The 20597-nt window shown below is 39.6% G+C and overlaps 1 protein-coding gene across 2 annotated transcripts in view; it reads left to right on the plus strand.

Moving 5' to 3' along the window:
• The window catches only part of PTPN20 (protein tyrosine phosphatase non-receptor type 20), a gene marked incomplete at both ends in the record, with an annotated part of 28371 nt that extends 8050 nt beyond the window's left edge, over positions 1-20321 (plus strand). The window contains 4 exons of one of the 2 annotated variants that reach the window (XM_080823215.1): positions 7815-8170; positions 11954-12169; positions 19324-19386; positions 20256-20321. In XM_080823215.1, the coding sequence (XP_080679341.1) occupies positions 7829-8170; positions 11954-12169; positions 19324-19386; positions 20256-20321 (687 nt within the window). Of the gene's footprint in view, positions 1-7814; positions 8171-11953; positions 12170-19323; positions 19387-20255 lie in introns of those variants that run through there. The other variant, XM_080823214.1, reaches the window with a different exon arrangement.
• Between the last annotated feature and the right edge of the window lie 276 nt (positions 20322-20597).

The raw sequence follows: 20597 nt of genomic DNA on the forward strand, positions 1-20597 counted from the left end.
GAGAGAGAAGGGAGGAAGCAGGCTCCCTTCTGAGCAGAGAGCCCGATGTGGGGCTCAATCTCAGGACCTTGAGACCTTGACCTGAGCTGAAGGCAGAGGCTTAACCCACTGAGCCATCCAGGCGCCCCTGTTTTTTGTTATGGCAATGTGAGCAGACTAATATACTGTATTACTCCATTTCTGTAAAATTCTAGAAAATTCAAAGTAATTCATAAAGTTTATCAGTGGTTTCCTTGAGGGCAAGTGTGGAGCAAGCGGGATAGATTACCAAAGAGCATGAGAAAATTTTAATGGTGATCAAGATGTTCAGTTATCTCTCTAGTGGTATTGGTTTCATGGGTGTGCATGTATAATAATTAGACCTCAATACACTTCTAATATTTTGTATAATTTACCATTATAATATATAAATGGCTGGAAAAATACAGCTGTCTATGGGAGAGATTTAATAAGCATCCATACTCCATACATTTGGTGAGGTCACTGTATATTTGTTTGTTTGTTTTTTAAGATTTATTTATTTGAGAGAAAGAGTGTGTGGGGGAAGGCCAGAGGTAAAGGAAGAGAAAGAACCTCTAGGAGACTCCCCAGAGAGAGCAGAGCCCAAGTGGGACCCAGGCCCATGACCCTGAGATCATGATCTGAGCCAAAATCAAGAGTCAGACATCCAATCAACTGAGCCACCAGGCACCCCAGTATGTTTGTTTCTATTACTACCACCACCACTGCCACCAGTAGTAGTAGTAGTAGTAATATGTTTGTATGTACTCGGTGCTGATCTAAGTCCTTCATAGTAGTAACTCATTTAATCCTTACCATAAACCTATGATGTTGGTACTCTTAGAATCTTTGCTTTACAAAAAATCTAAAATAAATAATTAACTTTACCCTAGTCAACACTTCAAATAGGGAGCAGGTCTAGGATTCAAACCTATATTAAACCACTATGCAATAGTGCTTCTGTATATTCCTTTTCCAGATTATTAAAAGATTTCCTTGTGCTGTATGTTATATTCTATTTCAAGAACCATTTTTAGCATGTAATGATAGATTCTAATTCTTTATATAGATATAAAACTATATTTTCCAAACTTGTTTCTCTCTACTGTTTCCCTTTCTTTCCACTGTCCCTTAATTTGAGGTCTCTGTTCTCATTCATTAGTTGTTTGGTTAGAGATAGGCTACGTAGTTGATATAGTTGCCTCAAGACTCTATCTGCAGCTCTCTCTCCCTTTTTTATTTTCTTACCCTGATAAATGAGTATCTTTGTTGATTTTTGAATTGTGGGATTCCAGTCCATTTCTCTTAAGTTTTTCTGAGTGTTACTTCATTATCCCCCAGCTTCCAGTATTTTAGGTGAGAAATACAATGGTAATGTGACCTTATTCTATAAAAAACATATTCTTTCATTTTGAAACATTTTAACATTTTGATTTTTTTCCTGGAGTTTGGGAACATTACTCTGTAACTTTCATTTCATTGGTCTTACTTAGAATCCGTGGAGCCTTTTTTTTTTTTAAGATTATTTATTTATTTATTTGACACAGAGAAAGAGATCACAAGCAGGCAGAGAGGGGGGAAGCAGGCTCCCTGCTGAGTAGAGAGCCCGATGTGGGGCTTGATCCCAGAACTCTGAGATCATGACCTGAGCTGAAGGCAGAGGCTTAAACCACTGAGCCACCCAGGTGCCCCCCGTAGAGCCTTTTAATCTGCAGACTCAGTCTTTTTTTAGCTTTAGGAAAGATGCTTCAGTTATTTGATAATTGCTCTTCCTCTCTCTGCTCTGTTTTCCTTCTTATGATTTTTAGGGCTGGTCTCTTGGATCTGTCTTCTAAGGCTTTCATCTTTTTCCTATTTATTTCATTGCTTTTGCCTCTCGGTAGTTTTGCATGTACTTTCCTGCCCCCTGTAGTTTTTATCTTTACTTTCTTTCCTTTGGTCTCAAGTTTCAAGAAAGACCTTCCTCCCTTAATCATCTACTAAAATTTTTAGCTCGTGTGATGCTTAGTCTCATGTGTCAACTTGGCTAGGCCATACTACCCAGTTATTTGTTCAAACACTGATCTAGATGTTGTTGTAAAGGTATTTGTAGATGTAATTAATATTTAAGCCAGTGAAGTTTGAGTAATTCAGATTACCTTCTATAATATGGATGAGCTTCATCCAATCAACTGAAGGTCTTACAAGAAAAACATTAAGGTACCCCAAGAAAGAAGCCATTTTGCCTCCAGATTGCCTTTGGACTCAAGACTGCAACATCAACCCTTTTCTGGATCTCCAGCCTGACACTTTGCCCTGAAAATCTCAGACTGGCGAGTCCCCACAGTTGTGTGAGCCAATTCCTTAAAATAAATCTCTCTTACTATGTGTGTATGTGTCTTTGTGTGTGTGTGTGTGTGTGTGTGTGTGTGTGTGTGTGTATAGCCTATCAATTCTGTTTCTCTGAGAATACTGACTAAAACAAATTTTGGTACCAAGAGTGATTCTAGAGGAACAGAATGAGTTTTATGAAATGGTTTTGTACTCTGATAAAATTTAAAGGCATTAGTGTCTCTATTTCTAGTAATAAAGAGAGCAGTGATAATCCATGGTGTGATAATGGCAGTAGAGATACAAAAAATCTCATCCCTGGATATTCCTTCTCAAATACTTATAAGAAACAAGGTCTGGATGACTATGTATTCCATACCTTGGAACGTTTTTGTCAAACTAACAAGTGTAATGAGATTGGCTGGTTGCTTCTAATTGTCCTGGGCAAAGTAGGGAAAGAAAAGGATGATCTCAGGGGTTTGAATTTCTACCCCAAGCACCACATAAATGGCCTACAAGTTTTCATGTTTTCCCTGAAAGAAACCCACCTCTTCTATAAATGGCCGACTTAGTATAAATTCCCCACCTTGCAAGTTATTTGCTTTTAAAAGGAGGGCATTGATTGGGAATCAATAGGATTCTGAAAACTAGAATGGAAACATATGGGAAGATCCTGAGGAAGATGGGCACATCAAACCCCTAAACACTGAAGAGTCTTCTTTGCCAGTATTTACTGACACTGGCATTAATCTGACATTAATTCCGGGAGACCAAAAGTCTCACCCTGGTCCACCAGTAAGAGTGGTACTTATGGAAGTCAGGTGAGCAACGGGTCTATTGGGGCTTAGCTTGGGTCCATTCCATAGTGGGTCCAATGGATTTTGAGCCACTGTGGTAATTTCTACAGTTATGGAATGCATAATTGGAATAGACTTACTCAGTAACTAGCAGAAATCCTGCACTAGTTCTCTGACCTGTGCAGTGAGGCCAATTATGGCTGCCCTTGATAAAGGCCAAGTGTAAGCATGTAGATCTTCTTCTATCTGGGAAAATAGTAAGGTAAAAGCAATAATGGATTCCTGAGAGAATGTAAAGAGATTAGTGCCACCATCAAGAATTTAAAAGGTGTGGCACCTAGGTGGCTCAGAGGGTTAAGCCCCTGCCTTTGGCTTGGGTCATGGTCTCAGGGTCCTGGGATCAAGCCCCGCATCAGGCTCTCTGCTCGGCAGGGATCCTGCTTCCCACCCTTTCTCTGCCTGCCTCTCTGCCTACTTGTGATCTCTCTCTCTCTCTCTGTCAAACAAATAAATAAAATGTTTAAGAAAAAAGAATTTAAAAGGTGCAAGGGTGGTGATTCCCATCACACCCCTATTCATCTCACTTACTGCTCCTGTGTAAGAAACAAGTGGATCTTGGAGAATGACTATAGATTATTATAAACATAAGCAGGTGGTGACTCCAACTGCAACTGTTGTACCAGATGTGATTTGGTTCTTTGGAAAATTAACACATCCCCTGATAGCTGGTGTATACGTATTGATCTGGCAAGTGCTTTTTCTCCATAACTCTTAGTAAAGACCACTGGAAGCAGTTTGCTTTCAGCTGGCAAGGACAGAAGTACACCTCCACTGCCCTATCTCAGGAACAGACCCATTCTCTAGCCCTGTACGTCATAGTTCCCAGGGATCTTGATTACCTTTCCCTTACCTAAGACATCACACTGGTCCATTATATTGATGATATTATGCTGATTGAATCTAGGGAATAAGAGGTAGCAACTACCTACTCCAGACTTATCCATAAGACATTTATGCGTCACAGTGGGGAAAATGAGTCCAACAAAAATTCTACTTTATCGAAATTTCTAGAGGTCCAGTGGTGTGGGGAATGCCAAAAGAATCCCTTCTGAGGAGGAGGAGAAGGTGTTGCATCTGGCCCCTCCTATAGCCCAAAGAGGTACAATGCCTAATTGACCTCTTTGGACTTTGGAGACAATATATTTCTCATTTTGGTGTGCACCCTGGCTCATTTTACTAAGACTAGTTTTGAGTGAGGCCCAGAATAAGAGAAAGCTCTACAACACATCCAGACTGCTGTGCAAGTTGGATTACCTATTCTCTTCCAGCCTACATTACCTATTCTCTTCCAGCCTGCATCTGTGACCTCGTGAGGAGTTCCCTATAATTAGTTGACCAAGGAAGAGAATGTGGTTTACAGATGGTTCTGCACCATATGGAGGCACCACCTATAAGTAGACAGCAGCAACACTATAGCCTTTTTGGAGGGGACATCCTTGAAGGACAGTGATGAAGGGAAATCATTCCAAATGGTAGAACTTTTAGCAGTATACTTGGATGTCCATTTTGCTTAGGTCCAATGGGCAGAGGTACAAATCTGTACCAATTCAGGGACTGTGGCCAATGGCTTTGCTGGATGGTCAGTGACTTGGAAGGAACATGATTGGAAGGTTGGTTACAAGGAGGTCTGAGGAAGAGTTGTGTAGATAGACCTCTCTGAATGGGAAAAAACCATGACCATATTTGTGTGATATGCAAATGTTCACTGAAAGGTGACTTAAGGAGAGAATTTTAATAATCAGGTGGATAGAATGACCCATTCTGTGCATACCAGTCAGTCTCTTTCTCGGCCAATCCTGTCATTACCCAATGGATTCATGAACAAAGTGGAAATGTTGGTGGGAATAGAAGTTATGAATAAAAGGTTCAGCAACTTGAACTTCTAGTCACCAAGGCTGACCTTGTTATGGTCACTGCTGAGTGTCCAGTTTGCCCACTACAGATCTCAACACTGAGGCCCCAACAGGACACTGCTTCCCGGGGTGTTCAGCCAATACCTGATGACAGGTTGATTACACTTCTATCACAGAAGGAACAGTGCTTTTTTTCAGTGCTTTTCTTACAGAATAGATAACTATATGGATTTGCCTTCCCTGCATGTAGTACTTCTACCAAATCTGCCATCCATGGACATGCAGAACACCTTATCTAACATCATGGTAGTCCACACAGCATTCTTCTGTCCAAGGAGCTCACCTTAAGACAAATGGTTTGTGGCAAATGGGCTCATGCTTGTGGAATTCACTGGTCTCAACATATTCCTCATCCTTCTGAAGCAGCTGGCTTGATAGGGCAGTGAAATGGCTTTTTGAGGACTCTTACAGTGCCAGCTAGGTGGCAGCACCTCAGAGGGCTGGAAGCTTGTATATGCTCCAGATTAGCACCCAGTATACGTTGCGATTTCTGCCATAGCCAGGATTCAGGAAGGAGGCCTGGAACTGAGAATGGTATGACTCACCGAGACCTCTAGTGATCCAGTAGCAAAGTTTTGCTTCCTGTGTCTGTGACATTATGCTCTGCTAGTCTTGTGGTCTTAGTAGCTGTCTTCAGTAATTTTGTTTGGTTTTGATGTGGTCTTTCCATCCACAAACTTGGTCTTCCTTGATGGGTAGTAGATCAGGGACTTACTTGTGAACCATGAAGTCTAGAAAAATTGCTGCATTGTACAGAACAAATTATTAGCCACTTTGAGTAAGGGTTTCTCCTCTGAAAAGAATGAATAATGTACTTCATTCAAAAGATTGTTTTGAAGTTCAGATGGGTGATATACGCAGAGCACATATGTGTTGCCTGGACTTGGAGTGGATGTTTGCATTAAATTCTACAGTTGTCTCTCCTCTTGGGGGAACATTTCTTCTATGATCGCTTGAGTTCTTTCTTTCCTGCTGTGTCTTCCATAGTTTGCTTCTGAAATTCCCTTTATGTATTTTCTTTATATGCTCTGTACGCTTTAACATTTTAGTATTGTCATCATGTTTTTCGTCTTTTTTCCTGAGTTATGGGAAAATTCCTTGAGCCAGTTTTCTAAATCACTGACTTTTTTTCCATTCACTTCTCACTTTAGAAGTTTTAATTGAGTGATTGTGGTTTTTATTTGAAAGCAAGCTGTTATTATTTTAGATAGTTTAATTTTCACACATTTAACCTCCCTTTTAAAAATAAAAAATGCTTTCTGCTATAGTATATATTCACTATAAAAGTTTAGATTATAAAATATCCACTATGAACATTTTGGTGAATACTTGCCAGGTTTATTATTATATGTTTATATATGATGTATTTGTAAAAATGTCTATATATATGTACATACATACACAATGAAAGATCTCACTGTAATACTTTTGTTACCTCCTTTATAATTTAATAATATAACATGTCAGTAACCATAGAGGTATGTTATTATTTTAAATAATAATATTCTTTCAGATTTTTTTTGAGTTTTTATTTTATTTTATTTTTTTAAAGATTGGCTTTTTTTAATTAAATTTTTTATTTATTTTCAGCGTAACAGTATTCATTGTAGATTTTGTTTTAAATAACTATAGGAGTTTTAAAAGTATTCTTCCCTCTTATAGAAAGGAAAACATTTGCTATGATTTTTAAAAATTGTCTCTTTTTGTGAAGAACTGGCTATCTTTATATATCTAGTGATCGTATTTCCAATTTGTTCATATTTACAAGGGGAAGTTTATGTTTGCTATGTTGGAATCTGAGAAGAGTTCTGTCAGAAACTATGTAAGGCCCTGTTTAGTTATTTTGGACATACCCTGTTGGCCAGATAAATGGTCCACAAGACCCTTGAGCAGTAGAGAGGGGCTACTGGTGAGACTGCTGCATGGTAGGGAAGGTCCATCCTTTGCTGAGGGCATTTATTGTCCGTGTGGGAGTAGTAGTCAAGCCAGAGATCCACCTGTCTATGTAAAATGAAAAAAGAGCTTTGGGCCAAGTGATATTTATGAGTAGGCCAAGTAGTGGGCTTCCTCTTTCATATTTGTTGCAAGAGTCCATGTTAGGTGAGTTCCATGTTACTTGGACCAAGTCCCTTCATAGCACCATTTTGCCACAATATCTTTGCTTTGATTAGCATGCTGCTTCACCCAGTGAATGGTAAGGATGGACATAAAAGTTAGCTGCCATGTACTTGGGGCATTGGTAGATTGGTAGAACTCCCTTAATACTTGGGTTTGTAACTGACCAACTATCGTAGTCTTTTTTTTTTTTTTTTTTTTTTGCTGGCCTCTACTGCTCTGGGCTTGCAGATTCTCTGGATTTGTAGGAGAATGGCATTCACTTACTCCCTCAGAGGGCTCCTCCTTTGCTGTGTTCATTTGCAGACTAGTAGGTAACTTCCTTGGTCTAATCCTACCTGTGCCATACCTAACAGAAATCTCCCAAAGTGTCTGGACACTGATGGCATCTATCTCTGTTTAGGAGAAGCAGATAAAAACAAAAAACATTCCTCACTGTGTATTTTTTAGGTCATGCCAATAGGTTTGGGGGAGGGGGAATAATATAAATTTGTGGACTCATATAACTCCTCCTACACCATCTTGTCTCCTGGTCAAAGAGAGAAATGGATTTACCAGTATGAAATACACTCATGAATCCAGGGTGTATTGTATCTCCTACTTTTCCTTTATCTACCAGATATTTCTGTTTTTATGATAGATGATTCAACACGTGTTCCTCTTGGAGAAAACAAGGACTACATCAATGCTAGCTATATTAGAATAGTCAATTCTGGAGAAGAGTATTTTTATATTGCTTCTCAAGGACCACTGCCAAGTACCACAGATGACTTTTGGCAAATGGTTTTAGAGAATAACTCTAATGTTATTGTCATGATAACCAGAGAGATAGAAGGTGGAATTATCAAATGCCACCATTACTGGCCCATTTCTATGAAGAAGCCTATGGAATTGAAAAATTGTCGCATCTTCCTGGAGAACTATCAAATACTTCAATATTTCATCATCCGAATACTTCAAGTTGTGAAGAAGTCTGTAAGTTTAAAAAAAAAATCAGTAGGAGAGATACTAAGATAAGCCACCTGTCAGGATGAGAAGTTAGGATTAGGATGTGTTATAGACTGGGGATACTTTTTTGAGTAACTTGTTTTTAATGCTCCCTGATACCATAAACTAAGACACCACTGTGTCTGCTTCTTAACCAAACTGACTGGAGAGATGAAAAACCTAAACAGAGGAGGTGGGGCAGGGAGCGACAGTATTGGAAGTTGCCTAATCCTGGGATGTCCTTTGGCTGCTTCTGTTGAGTGTGACAGAGATGTATGGAGTATTTAAGGTATATTTTTAACAACTGTGCCAGGTACTATCACCGCCGTACTGATTATTGGAGACTTGGGTATGCTTACTGATACTTTCAGTTACTGTGCTCCATGGTAATGAGGGATGGTTTGAGGGCCTGGAAGGGAAGTACGTAGCTTCGTGTACGGCTTGGGGAAAGGTTTGCTGGAGGAGGGAACATATGGATTGAGAACTACTGAAATGAAAAAGATGGAAAGAAAAAGTAGGTAATCAATATCTAAAATAGCATGGGGTATATATAGAGAATTGCAGGTAATTAAGTGTTTCGGGAAGGTAAAATTTAATGCCGAGGAATAATGAGAAGTGAGATGAGGCTATAGAAAGTAAGCAGGGAGCAGTCAGAACATGAAATATCTTGGATGTTGGCTAGGGAGCACAAACTTCTTTATGAAGATAATTAGGAGACATTGAAGAATTTCAATAAGCAGGTGCCATAATCAGTCAGGGCTGTTGGTATTGAGATGGAAAGCAGAGACTTTGATGTTTTTTTCATATCAGATTGGCTGACTTATATGTGGCTTATGACTCGTGACTTTTTTTTTATGAGCAGTCAAAATTAAGCTATCCAATACAATAGCTACATGTGGCTATTTAAGCTTAAATTTAATTCAGTGTCTCACTTACAGTAGCCTTATTTCTAGTGTTTAGTTACATGTCACTAGTGGCTATCATATTGGGCAGCACAGATTTAGAACATTTGCATCATTGTAGAAAGTTCTGTTGTGAAGTGATGATTTCTAAAATCTAAAACTCATAAATTTCTTGCTTTAATAGATTCAAAAAATAGAAAAGGAATGGTTTATAGGAGAAAGTGATGAGTTCCATTGCTCTAAGTGGATTTAATTAGCAAGTAGGTGATACATGTGTTCAAGAGGAATGAAGGAGATGGGAATTAAACAGGAAGTCTGGTAAGAGTGATGAGTCATCACCAAAGAAGTTGATTGGAGTCCAAACAATAACTAAGAAAAAGGTTGCTGGAAGTGCTAAAGTTGGAACCCAAAAATTTTCAATAGCAATAAAATATATACCTACACGATAATTTTCTTCTCAGCAGCCTAACTATGGGATTCCTGAGCACAGGTTATGGAACTGACCAAGATGTTGTCCACTACGTGTGGTAAGATTCAAAGGATGAAGGTTGTTAATGGTTTGGTAGGAACGTGATTCAGATAATCAGCCATGAAGTCTAAATTTAGGGGGACAAATGGAACCAGGAGCCAGTCAAGTAAGAGTAAGTGGAGGACATAAAGGGCAGAGGAACTCCATTTGGTCACATTGTTGTTGGAGTAGAAGTGAGGCACAAATGAGGTGGTAGCAGATGATCTTCTGGTCAGAAAGTGATGTTGGAGTTGAAAAACTGAAAAATTTTTGATACTGGACATTATAAGTAATGATAAGTTCAGGGAGTGACCATCACTGTGAGGACTAGAAGAAACAAGTAGTCTCCTCTGCAAGAGAGAAATACAAATGCTATGAGTTTAGAGTGTCCTTTGGGCTGTTGAGACTTCAGGTTTGCCCTGGATGATGTCAGAGCCTGTGGGAGAGGGAAGGTCAGGGTCTTCAGTGAATGTGGCAGATGGACTGGAGGCTAAAGCCACTGGGTCATAGCAATGAGAGGGTGAAGGTATGAAGCTAAGGGGTATGAGACTCAAAAGGGAGTGGGGTTTTTCACAAGAAGAAATGATGGATTGGAAACAGGAATGGGCAGCAAGGAGTACCCAACCTAATCTCTATGCTCTGTGGGACCTGGAGACGGGAGATTAGGTGGCCTCCATGGTGGGGTTGGGGTGGGGGAGAGGCTGCAGAGAAAGAAGTGCTGTGGGAGGCAAGGAAGGAAATGGAGGAAGCATTTAGGGAAATGATGAGGATTTCAAAGAGTTTACTATGAGATGGGGCACCTGTGTGCAAGGGGAGAGGTTGACAAGTTAAAGGAGTAGGGTGGGAGGGAAAGAAGGAATCGAAAAGTATGAGGAGGATCTGCACATAGGTGGTAACCAGAGGGGCCAAGAACGATGGCTGACACTTGCTGGCTGTGTGCTAGCCCTTGCGCTTGGTTGTGCACCTGGGAACTCACCTCAGCCCTCAGTCCCCCAGGATTTGTTGATTCCCTCCCATGTTAACCAGGTGTTGTGCCAGGTACCAGAGACAGAACACACACACAATCTCAGCTCTTAGAGTGCTTATGGTCTAGTGGGAAAGGAAGTTCCAGCTGACTTGTGAGGCACATATTATGGCAGAAGAAAGACAGCCTGCTTGAAGAGTATAGGCAGGCAGGAGGCACAGAGGAATGATCTGTTTGCAAGGACGCAAAAGCTAGGGTCCACCTGTGGAGCCTTGGCAAGGGGTTGGTGGCCTTTGGGCCGAGGCCCACAGGCTTCAGAACCACGGGGTTCATGTTTGAAGAATCTGCATTGGGATTTCTGTCTGAATGGTATTAGGTCAGGAAAGTGGTGAGGTCTACCTTTATGCACATTCTTAGTGGCAGAAGAGATTTAAGCCCTGAAACACGCGTGGTAGGGTTAGAGCTGTCCTCAACTTGGTGCCTTCACAAGCTTTGCAAGGGGTGTTGGCATCATTCAATTTCATGTACCAGTGAGTCAAACTTGTTTTCTATTTGGGCCTTAGGAAAATTTATTTCTGTTTGGAACTCAGGAAAAATGGGTGCATTAGGGAGAAGCAGGGGAGGAGTAAGAGACCCATCCTGAGTTTTCCCACAAGGGTTCCCAGTGAAGTAAAATGAGGGCTTCACACTGGGAAAGGCTCTCACTTTGGAAGGGATGATGGTAAACTCAACGTGCTGTATCCGTCAACTCTGAGGAGTTTCATGACTGTGTTTCTAGGGGGCTCAGCACAAGAGTGGGGGCACAGTCCACTCACTTGGTCATCACCTACCCTGTCCTCATCAGCAGAAGAGGTTAGGGCCCTGCTGGTCAAGCAACTCGGCAACACCTACCTTTAATTAAATTGAGTATCATAATATTTAAGCTAAGATAGAACGCTTTTATTAATGTGTTAGCCCATCTTTCACTCTGAGTTTCTTAGGTTCTTGGTTTTTCTGCAGTACCATGGTCCAGAACAAAGAGGGTAGATTTGAATTCAGGAGGCCTGCAGTATAGTCCCAGCTCTAAACATGTGAGCTTTCTGACCTAACATGTATCTCCCAATCACCCTAATCCTTACTTTTTCATCTGTAAGTTGGGGATGAAGCAGTACCTACCTCCCAGAGTTGGCATGAGGATTAAATGAAAGAAGCATACCCAGCACATCGCGAGTGCTTAACTCGTGCTACCTCTTCGTAGTGTGGTTTTCATTATTGTATGACCACAGAGCCTTTAGTAGTAGTAGTGGTGGTAGTAGTAGTAGTAGTAGTATATTAGAAATTCAATTTAGATCTTTAGTATAAGAAGTTGATAAATCTCTCTCTTCCCCTCCCTCCTCCCTCCCCTTCTCTTTCCACAGACAGGAAGTAGTCGCTTGGTAAAACACTTGCAGTTCACCAGCTGGCCAGACCATGGCACTCCTGCCTCGGTAGATGGCTTCATAAAGTACGTGCGTTATGTGAGGAAGAGCCACCTTACAGGACCTATCGTTGTTCACTGCAGTGCTGGTGTGGGCCGGACGGGGGTGTTCCTCTGTGTAGATGTTGTGTTCTGTGCCATTGAAAAGAGCTTTCCAGTAAGTGTGTGAATTAAACAGATAACTGATGCTGTTAGTAAACATTCTACTTGTAACAACCTTCTAGTACGTGGAGACTAAGATTGGGCCTTCAGGAGAACTCAGTAAAGAGAAAGCCTGTGAACTTTGGGGACCTGCTTCTCAATTCAGTGCCGCAGGTTCCCGGAGGTGGCTGTGATGATGACAGTACAGAAAGCACACGAAGGACATGGGACAGTGTTGGGACCATAGTAGAGGCACAGTGAATGGGACTTAATTTCCCTTTCCTCCCCTCTTCCCACACCTAAGGTTTTTAAATCTTGTTAAAGAATGTTGATGAAGTATATGCCTGTTTCTAATGAACAGAAATGCATGCACATGAGCTCATTGGAAAAAATGTGGACTTCAGGGTTTTAATGAGAGGTCCCTAGCTTGGACTGCCAGTTTTGCCTCAGACTTTAGATTTTGGTGACATTGTGCGCATTGCTCATCCTCTCGGAAACCCAGTTTTCTCTTATGTAAAATAAGGATAATAATATTGTTGGGTTTGAGTCCGTCATTAACAATTCTTTGCTTTCCTTCCGAATTTGGAAGCAGCTGAGAGATAGACCCAAGAATTAGACACATATTAATTATCCTGTTACCTCTACTGTTGATTAAACTGCTTAGGGAACGTGACCTGAGATTTGTGGCCAGAAAGGCTGACTCATTGAACTGTTTTTTCTGGAGCTGTGAAAGTGCAAAGGGGAAGACATCGGTTTATTAGCAGGCCCCGGGGTGGGAGGGGGCGAGTGGCTCTTACCACCAGGACCACAAGGAATGGAAAACAACCATACCTCTGGCATGAGAAAGTGGGCTACCAGGCATTTGCCCTGCCAGACAAATTCTGCAGTTAGATTATCATCACAAAAACTAAATCTCAGTTCCATCGGGCCTTCCCTACCTAGTTCAACCCTGACTGTGGGAGGCTCTCTCCCTTGGCAGCAGAATGGCTGTTTTGGTTCCAGAACTCACCATCCTCAGGCCATATTATTTGGGAGGGTGGGAAAACGGCCTTTCCCCGTAACTCCTTGGAAGACAGAGGAAATTTCTTTTTGTCAGAAACTTGAGCCAGTATCTCCCAGTATTTCAGCTGCTTCTGAGTTGTAGCCCCTTGCCTGACCTAACCGCTGTGGGAGATGCTGGTCTCTTTGGGCCGGTCAGGACTACTTCAGACTGTAAGGCTGAGAGTGAGGGGGGAATGGTTTTTCAAAGCAAACTCAGAGAATGAATATAAACTAGACAGTCCCCTCCACTCTCCCCCCGCCCAAAAAAGACCAACGTGCTAAAAAATGCTGAAAATTTAAGTAGTATAATTCTGATATTACCCATTCCCATAACTAATGTTGTTTGATCCTTTTAGCAGAAATTTGTTAGTATGATTTTCTTTTATATATTTCCCATTATAATTTCTTAAATAATTGGTTTATGTTTGTCCTTATTTTATTTTCCTTGTAGAAACTGTAAAACCTGTAAATATTATACTTCATGATCCCAAGGAGCACTGTTTTCTCCCACATTTTATCTTCTTTAAACTCAGAATGTGTTTTATAATGAGTCAGGTTTAATTGACAGTGTTTTTCTTAGTGGTACATAAAATAATGATACCTTTTGCAATTAAGAATGCTTAGATTTGAGAGAGTAATTCAAAAATATAAAACGCATCCATTGTTTCCTTATTGGCTTTCCACAGAACCTTGAACCGTCAAATGTTCTTACTGATGCCCCTTTCTACTCTTTTCAGAAATTTTGTCCAGACGTTCCTAGAAATTGAGAGTAAGCATTTAGAAACTTCAAAGCAGTTTGCTGTATTGCTGTGACATCCAAGAGCATGACCAGTGAGGGGGACCGGTCTTAGTGAACAGGGTGTAGACCAGTTTGTGTGTTGTGGAACTCACATGGAGCAAGGTGCACACGAGCTGTGTGAGGCTGCACAGTTGTGACCTGCAACGTCGTAAGATGCCTTGATCAATTATAACTCTAAAGGATATGAAAAGCTGAGAATATGTAACCATTTATTTCTTTTTAAATTGTTACCTTTATAGCCACTTGCATTTTTAATCACACCTGCTTAAAAATCCGTAAAATGTTGGGAGCAAACGGGCTCTTACCTTGCAGAAACACTGAGATTGCTCTGTAGTTGGAACATTCTCGATCGACCTTTCTCCTCTAACAGTCTTAGTTATCACATAATGAAGAGAATAATCCAGAATTTAGCACATTAGCCATTTTATAATGAAAAATTCTTACAACACCACTGTGCACCCTGTCCAGTTTACCCAGCCGGGGTTTGTATTTTTGCTTGTTTTTGTTTCTGTTCTTCGTCGTAAGAGTCTCTTGATGAAGCAGTGTGATTTATCTCTGGGCACCAGTTCCCTGATCTGTGTAATACCTCAGACGGCTTTCTTACCCTTGCAGCTCTGCAACCAGAACACAATCCTACACAAAGCTCAAGCCCCAAATCACATCAGGTTAGAGTGTAATACTTTGCATTTCTGCACAGTTTAGAGCTAGTTGTTTGTCAGTAATCCAACAGAAAAAAGGAAGAATTCTTCCTTCTTAACGCTTCATGTTCAAATAACAGGCATGCTGAAAGAATCACCATTAGCAACATCTCCATATCCATTAAGCTGCAGTGAGGAACGGAACGCCTTGATACTTGCATTTGCTTCATAAGGTGGTACCACTGCATACCATTAGCCCATCCCTGAATTTGTCAAGCTGTCATGTCACTAGAAAATGGTACTTTCTGTGGGCCTCTCCTCGTGCACCTGCCAGAGGAGCACACAGCCCTGAACCATTGCCCGACCTCCTCGTAGGTGGGCTGTGAGCACCGACGGGGGTTGTGCAGTGTGGGGGGAGAAAAAGAAAAGAAAAGAAGGTGGTACTTTAACTGTCCTTTTTGCCACATATTTACCCCAAATTTCCAAAACATCTTCAATAGCCATTCTTTATTGTCCTGGTAATTGTGTATGAGTTTTTAATCTTAGCAATTCAAAGCTCTATTTTGTGAGTCTGCAGGACATTAATGTTACAAGTGAAAAATAATGAACATCAGTTTCTGTTAAATTTTTAAACGTAATATTCTTTTAAATAATTCTTTTGTCTTTGGACAAAAAGACATGTGTTCAAAAGGAACTTTTGGGGGCGCCTGGCTGGCTCAGTGGGTTAAAGCCTCTGCCTTCGGCTCAGGTCATGATCCCAGGGTCCTGGGATCGAGCCCTGCATCGGGCTCTCTGCTCCGTGGAGAGCCTGCTTTCTCCTCTCTCTCTGCCTGCCTCTCTGCCTACTTGTGATCTCTGTCTGTAAATAAATAAATAAAATCTTTAAAAAAAAAAAAAAAGGAACTTTTGAACTTATTTCTTTTTTTTTTGAAAATGACAAATACATTTTAATAGCTTGTTTGTTTTGTTAGCCAGTACATCATTGCAATTAAGACAGGTGTGGTTTAATCAATTCACAGTCAATAATGGCTATAAGATTCAACATAAGGAATTATAGTTCCAAGTAAAATGAACTTGAACTCTTTCTGCCTTCATATCTTTGCAGTTACCTCCATTATCATCATTTGATTAACCACTATAACTGCATTCAGAAAGCTGTGTTTTTCTAGATGAGGCAGTGCAGTGAAACTTGTTTTACCATCATTAAATTAAGATTAAAAAGGAATAATATAAATTCATTTCCATAAATTGTCTAATCTTCAATTATAAATTAAAAAATAGGCTTTCAGTAACAGTTTTTAAATTCAGTGAGATTTCATTTTGTTATATTTCCTCATATGGATCGTGCTTTTGGTTTTGAGTCTAAGAACTCCTTACCTAGCCTAAGTCCCAAATAACTTTTGCTATATTGTTTTCTCAACGTTCTGTGTTTTATGTTTAACATTTAAGTCCATAATCCATTTTCAGTTAGTTTTTGTATAAGGTATGAGGTTTAAGTTAAGGTTTACTTTTCCTTTCTTTATTTTTTAAAATTTTTTTGCCTATATTTGCCTTTTTGCCTAATTATGTCTAATTTTCTAACACCATTTGCTGAAAAAGCTGTTCTTCCTCTCTACCAAATTGCTTTGCACCTTCATTAAAAATCACTGGGCATGTTTGTGTGGGCCATTTTCTGGTTATATATTCTGTTCCATTGATCTGTGTGTCTATCCTTCTACCAATACTACTCTATAGATTCCTGTATCTATATAGTAAGTTTTAACATCAGGAAGAGTGATTCCTTTATTCTTTTTCAAAATTGTTTTAACTCTTACAGGGTCTGTGCTTTCCCACATAAGCTTTAGAATTAGCTTGTCTACATCTACAAAAAAGCTTGCGGGATTCGGTAGGAATTTCTTTAAAGCTGTAGATCAATTTGGGGAGAACATCATGACATCTTTGCTATGTTGAATCCTCCAATCCATGGCATGTCTTTCCATTTATTTAGGTCTTCTTTAATTTCTTTCATCAGCATTTTCTCATTTTCAGCATTTAGATCCTATATGTGTTTTTTTAGATTTCCTCTTTGGAGCAATTATAAATGGTATTGTGTTTTTTACTATCAGCTTCCACATGTTCATTGTTAGTATGTAGAAATGTGATTGTTTTGTGTGTTGATCTTCTGTGCTGTGATTTCATGGAATTCACTTACTAAATCTAAGAGGGTTTTGGTGGGGGGTTCTGTTTTGTTCTGTTTTTAGATTCCTTGGGATTTTCTACATAGACAATCATTTTAGTTACAAATAGGGACAGATTTTTCTCTTCCTTTCCAACCAGCATGCCTCTTGTTTCTTTTTCTGGCCTTGTTAAGCTACCTAGAACTTTAAGTATTAGATTGAATAATACATGTGGTGAGAGTAAACATTCTTGCCATTACTAATATTAGGGGAAAGCAAATTAAAACAATTTGTTTTGTAAAAGACCCTATGAAGAGAATGAAAAGACAAGCTACGGATTTGGGGAAACTGAAAATAACATATCCAACAAAGATTGTACATTTAGAATTTAGAAAGCATCCTCAAAACTCAGTAGTAATGAACAGAAACCAAAAAAGGAACCAGTTAGAAAATTGGTAAAAGATATGAACAGACATTTCACCAAAGAGGATAAAAAGATGACAAATTACCACATTTAAAAGATGTTCAGCTTCATTAGCTTTTAGGGAAATGAAATTAAAACTATGGTGAAATATCACTAGACATCTATCAGAAAGACAAATATAAAAAATGACACCACCAAGGGCTGGTTGAAGAAACGAGTTGAAGAAAGAGTTGAAGAAATGAGATAAACCATTTGTTGCTTGTGGGAATATAAAATGGTATACCCATTCTAGAAAACAGTTTTCCAATTTTCTTTTCTTTTCCTTTCTTTCCTTTCCTTTCCTTCTCTTTTCTTTGAGAGACAGCACAAGCGCAGTGTGGGGGGAGGGGCAGAGGGAGAGAGAGAATATTAAGCAGGCTCCACATTCATTGCCGTCCCCAACACAGGCCTTGGTTTCATGACCCTGAGATCATGACCTAAGCCAAAATCAAGAGCCACATTCTTGACCAACTGAGCCACCCAGGTGCCCCTGCAATTTCTTTAAACAAAAACAAAACTAACTAAATTTACCATGTAACTCCAGCAATAGCACTCTTGGGTGTTTGTCCCAGAGAAATGAAAACCTACCTTCACACAAAAGCCTGTATGTAAATGTTCATAGTAGATCTGTTCATAATAGCCCCAAACTGAAATTAACCTAGATGTCCTTCCACAAGCTGATGATTCAACAAACTGGTATAGATCCATACCATCCAATACTATTAAGCAATAAAAAGGAGTGAACTATTGATATGCACAATTTGGATATGTCTCAAAGCAATTATGCTGAATGAAGAAAAAGTCTCGAAAAGTTAGATATTATGTGATTCCATTCATATAATCTTGTTGAAGTAACAAAACAGTCAATATGGAAAACAGATGACTGGTTGCCAAGGGTTAGGAACTGAGTTGGATGAGCAGTTCTAATGGATAACAGGAGAAAGTCCTGTGGTGGAACAGTTTTGTATCTTGATTGTGGTCACAGTTACCGGAGTCTTCACATGGGATAATATTGCATAAAAATACACAAACGCATCACACAGTCTCACAAATGATTGCCTGAAAAAATGACAAAATCTGAATAGGCCCCGTGGATCATACCAATGTCAATTTCCGGGTTTTGCTATTATACTATACGTATATAGAATGGCATAATTGGGGGAGATTGGGTGAAGGACACATAGGATCTCCATGTACATTTTTTTCTAACTTACTGTATATCTATAATTCTAGTATACAATTTTTAATGGCTCAATTAATATTTTAAATTATTATAAAAACAAAAAGTTACAAATATAAAGGAATGGTTACATTTTCTCTGATTTTCATCTGTTTGGAGGTTATAGTTAACAAACCTTAAAATCTCATGTTTTGATGTGGTCTTGCTGAACGTGACTGGTCCTCAGCCTGCACCACTTGACTCTCCAGGCAAGTTTAGCAGCCCCTGAGCTGGTCTGTATCCTGCTCTGCTGGTGATGCTCCTTGATGCTGCTGTCAGATTGCCAGAAGAGTTTCTAAACACTTAACTACCAGTTTCTGGACTCATCTTATTGTGGAATAGCAACAGCCCCTTGCAGCATCAGCTCAGCAACCACATTGGGTAGGCTGGTCTCCATGCACAGGTGCAGACTCTGGTATCAGGCCAACTGTTGCTCAGGGTCTCCATTTGTGCCGAGAAGGCTCTTTAGATGAGAAACAGCTGTGTTACTATGTGGCCAGAAAAAGTATCCTGTGCTTCAGACTTTTCCAGAATCACAGTGTTGCTCTAAGTTTTCCCTTTGGAGAACAGAAAAGTGGACATGGGCAAATTTGTTGTTATTTCTTTTGGAGAGCATTTCTTATTGTAAATGATTGCTTCCTGCTTTTTCCTGGAAACCCCTTAACCTAAAGTCTTCCTTATCCATTAGACTAGGTTAAAAATAGTAAGTTTTCTTATAGCTTCAAATGAGAACTTTCTGGTTAAATTTTGACATCTCTTTAACTGGGAAGAATTATGGAGTAGTCATTTGGCAGTCTGTGGGTTTGTGTTTTCCCTCATGTGAATAATACAAAATCACTGTCATCCTGTTGCAGTTCAACATCAAGAATATAGTGACCCAAATGAGAGAACAGCGTTACGGCATGATTCAAACAAAGGTAAGCTCTCACTACATAAATTCTAAAAAAAAGAATAATGAATGCCAAGATTAACATGTATAGCATGTTACAATTTGTAAATCTCTTTTACCTACACGATGTTATTGAATTCTCACTGTTTGGGGTAGACATGAATTTTTCTCTGTTATTACCAATGCAGTGCTTCACCTTCAGAATAATGAAGTCTGTTCTGTGAGGTCATTCATATAGCACCTGGAGGAGCCAGGCAGGAAACTGGTCTCCTGATGCCCAAACACATTCCTTGTCCATCCATGATGCCATGTTATTTAAGTAACATATCTAAAGTTACTCATAGGTTTCTGGATGACAGTTTCGGGTTGTTTACTTGCCACTAAATTATCGAAGTCATTGGCATGTCATAAAGAGATAGCATTGATGTTACAGATTAGTTATTAATCATTTGGGAGGGGGAATCAAGAGAATATGGGTAATGAAAAGCAACAACCCCTAAATCTTTAAGTTGACCTGTTCTTAGGCCAGTGTTAAATGATAGGAAGCATTTTATTTGAAGTTGGATTGCCTGAGAGACCTGAGGCTGCACCTAAAGAAAAAAAAGTTTAAATGTGGTATATCCAGGGAGGTATAAGGAGATGGAGGTTGAGGGTAAGTTTCCACTCTGTTCAGTTAAGCCTTGAGTTAACCAATTCTAGACCAAGCACTGTATTATGATCATTTTTCTTCCTGATATTTAAAATAATAATATATTTTCATAAAGAAGTTCCTGGCTAAATGTTTGCTCTTTTTAGGAAACTTCCTTTATGGTTGAAAATTACAACTATGTTTTCTGAAAGTGGATAGTGGTATTCAGCTACTTACCATCCTGTTATTTTTCATATGTATGTACATAGGAGCAGTATTTCTTTTGTTATAAAGTTGTGCTTGAAGTTCTTCAGAAGCTTCTGACTTTAGATTAAGAAAGACTTCTGTTGCCTCACATTTCAAATTATCAAGTGGCTTGGAGTCTTCTCACAAAGAACACGTTCTGGCTGTGCCGACGGGCTTTGCTTACAGGTACCATGCATTTTCTTGGTGTATCATTTGACTTTCTTTCTGACAACTCCCTGAAGGCAGCATCATTTGGTTTGGGGTGAACAGTGTTTATCCATTAATCTTACTTAGATAATATCAAAATATACTCCCACATTTTCCTGTGAAACAGAAGTTGCATAAAGCAACTGCAGCCTATTTGG

This window comes from Martes martes (assembly GCF_963455335.1).
Source record: "Martes martes genome assembly, chromosome: 14".
NCBI lineage: Eukaryota > Metazoa > Chordata > Mammalia > Carnivora > Mustelidae > Martes > Martes martes.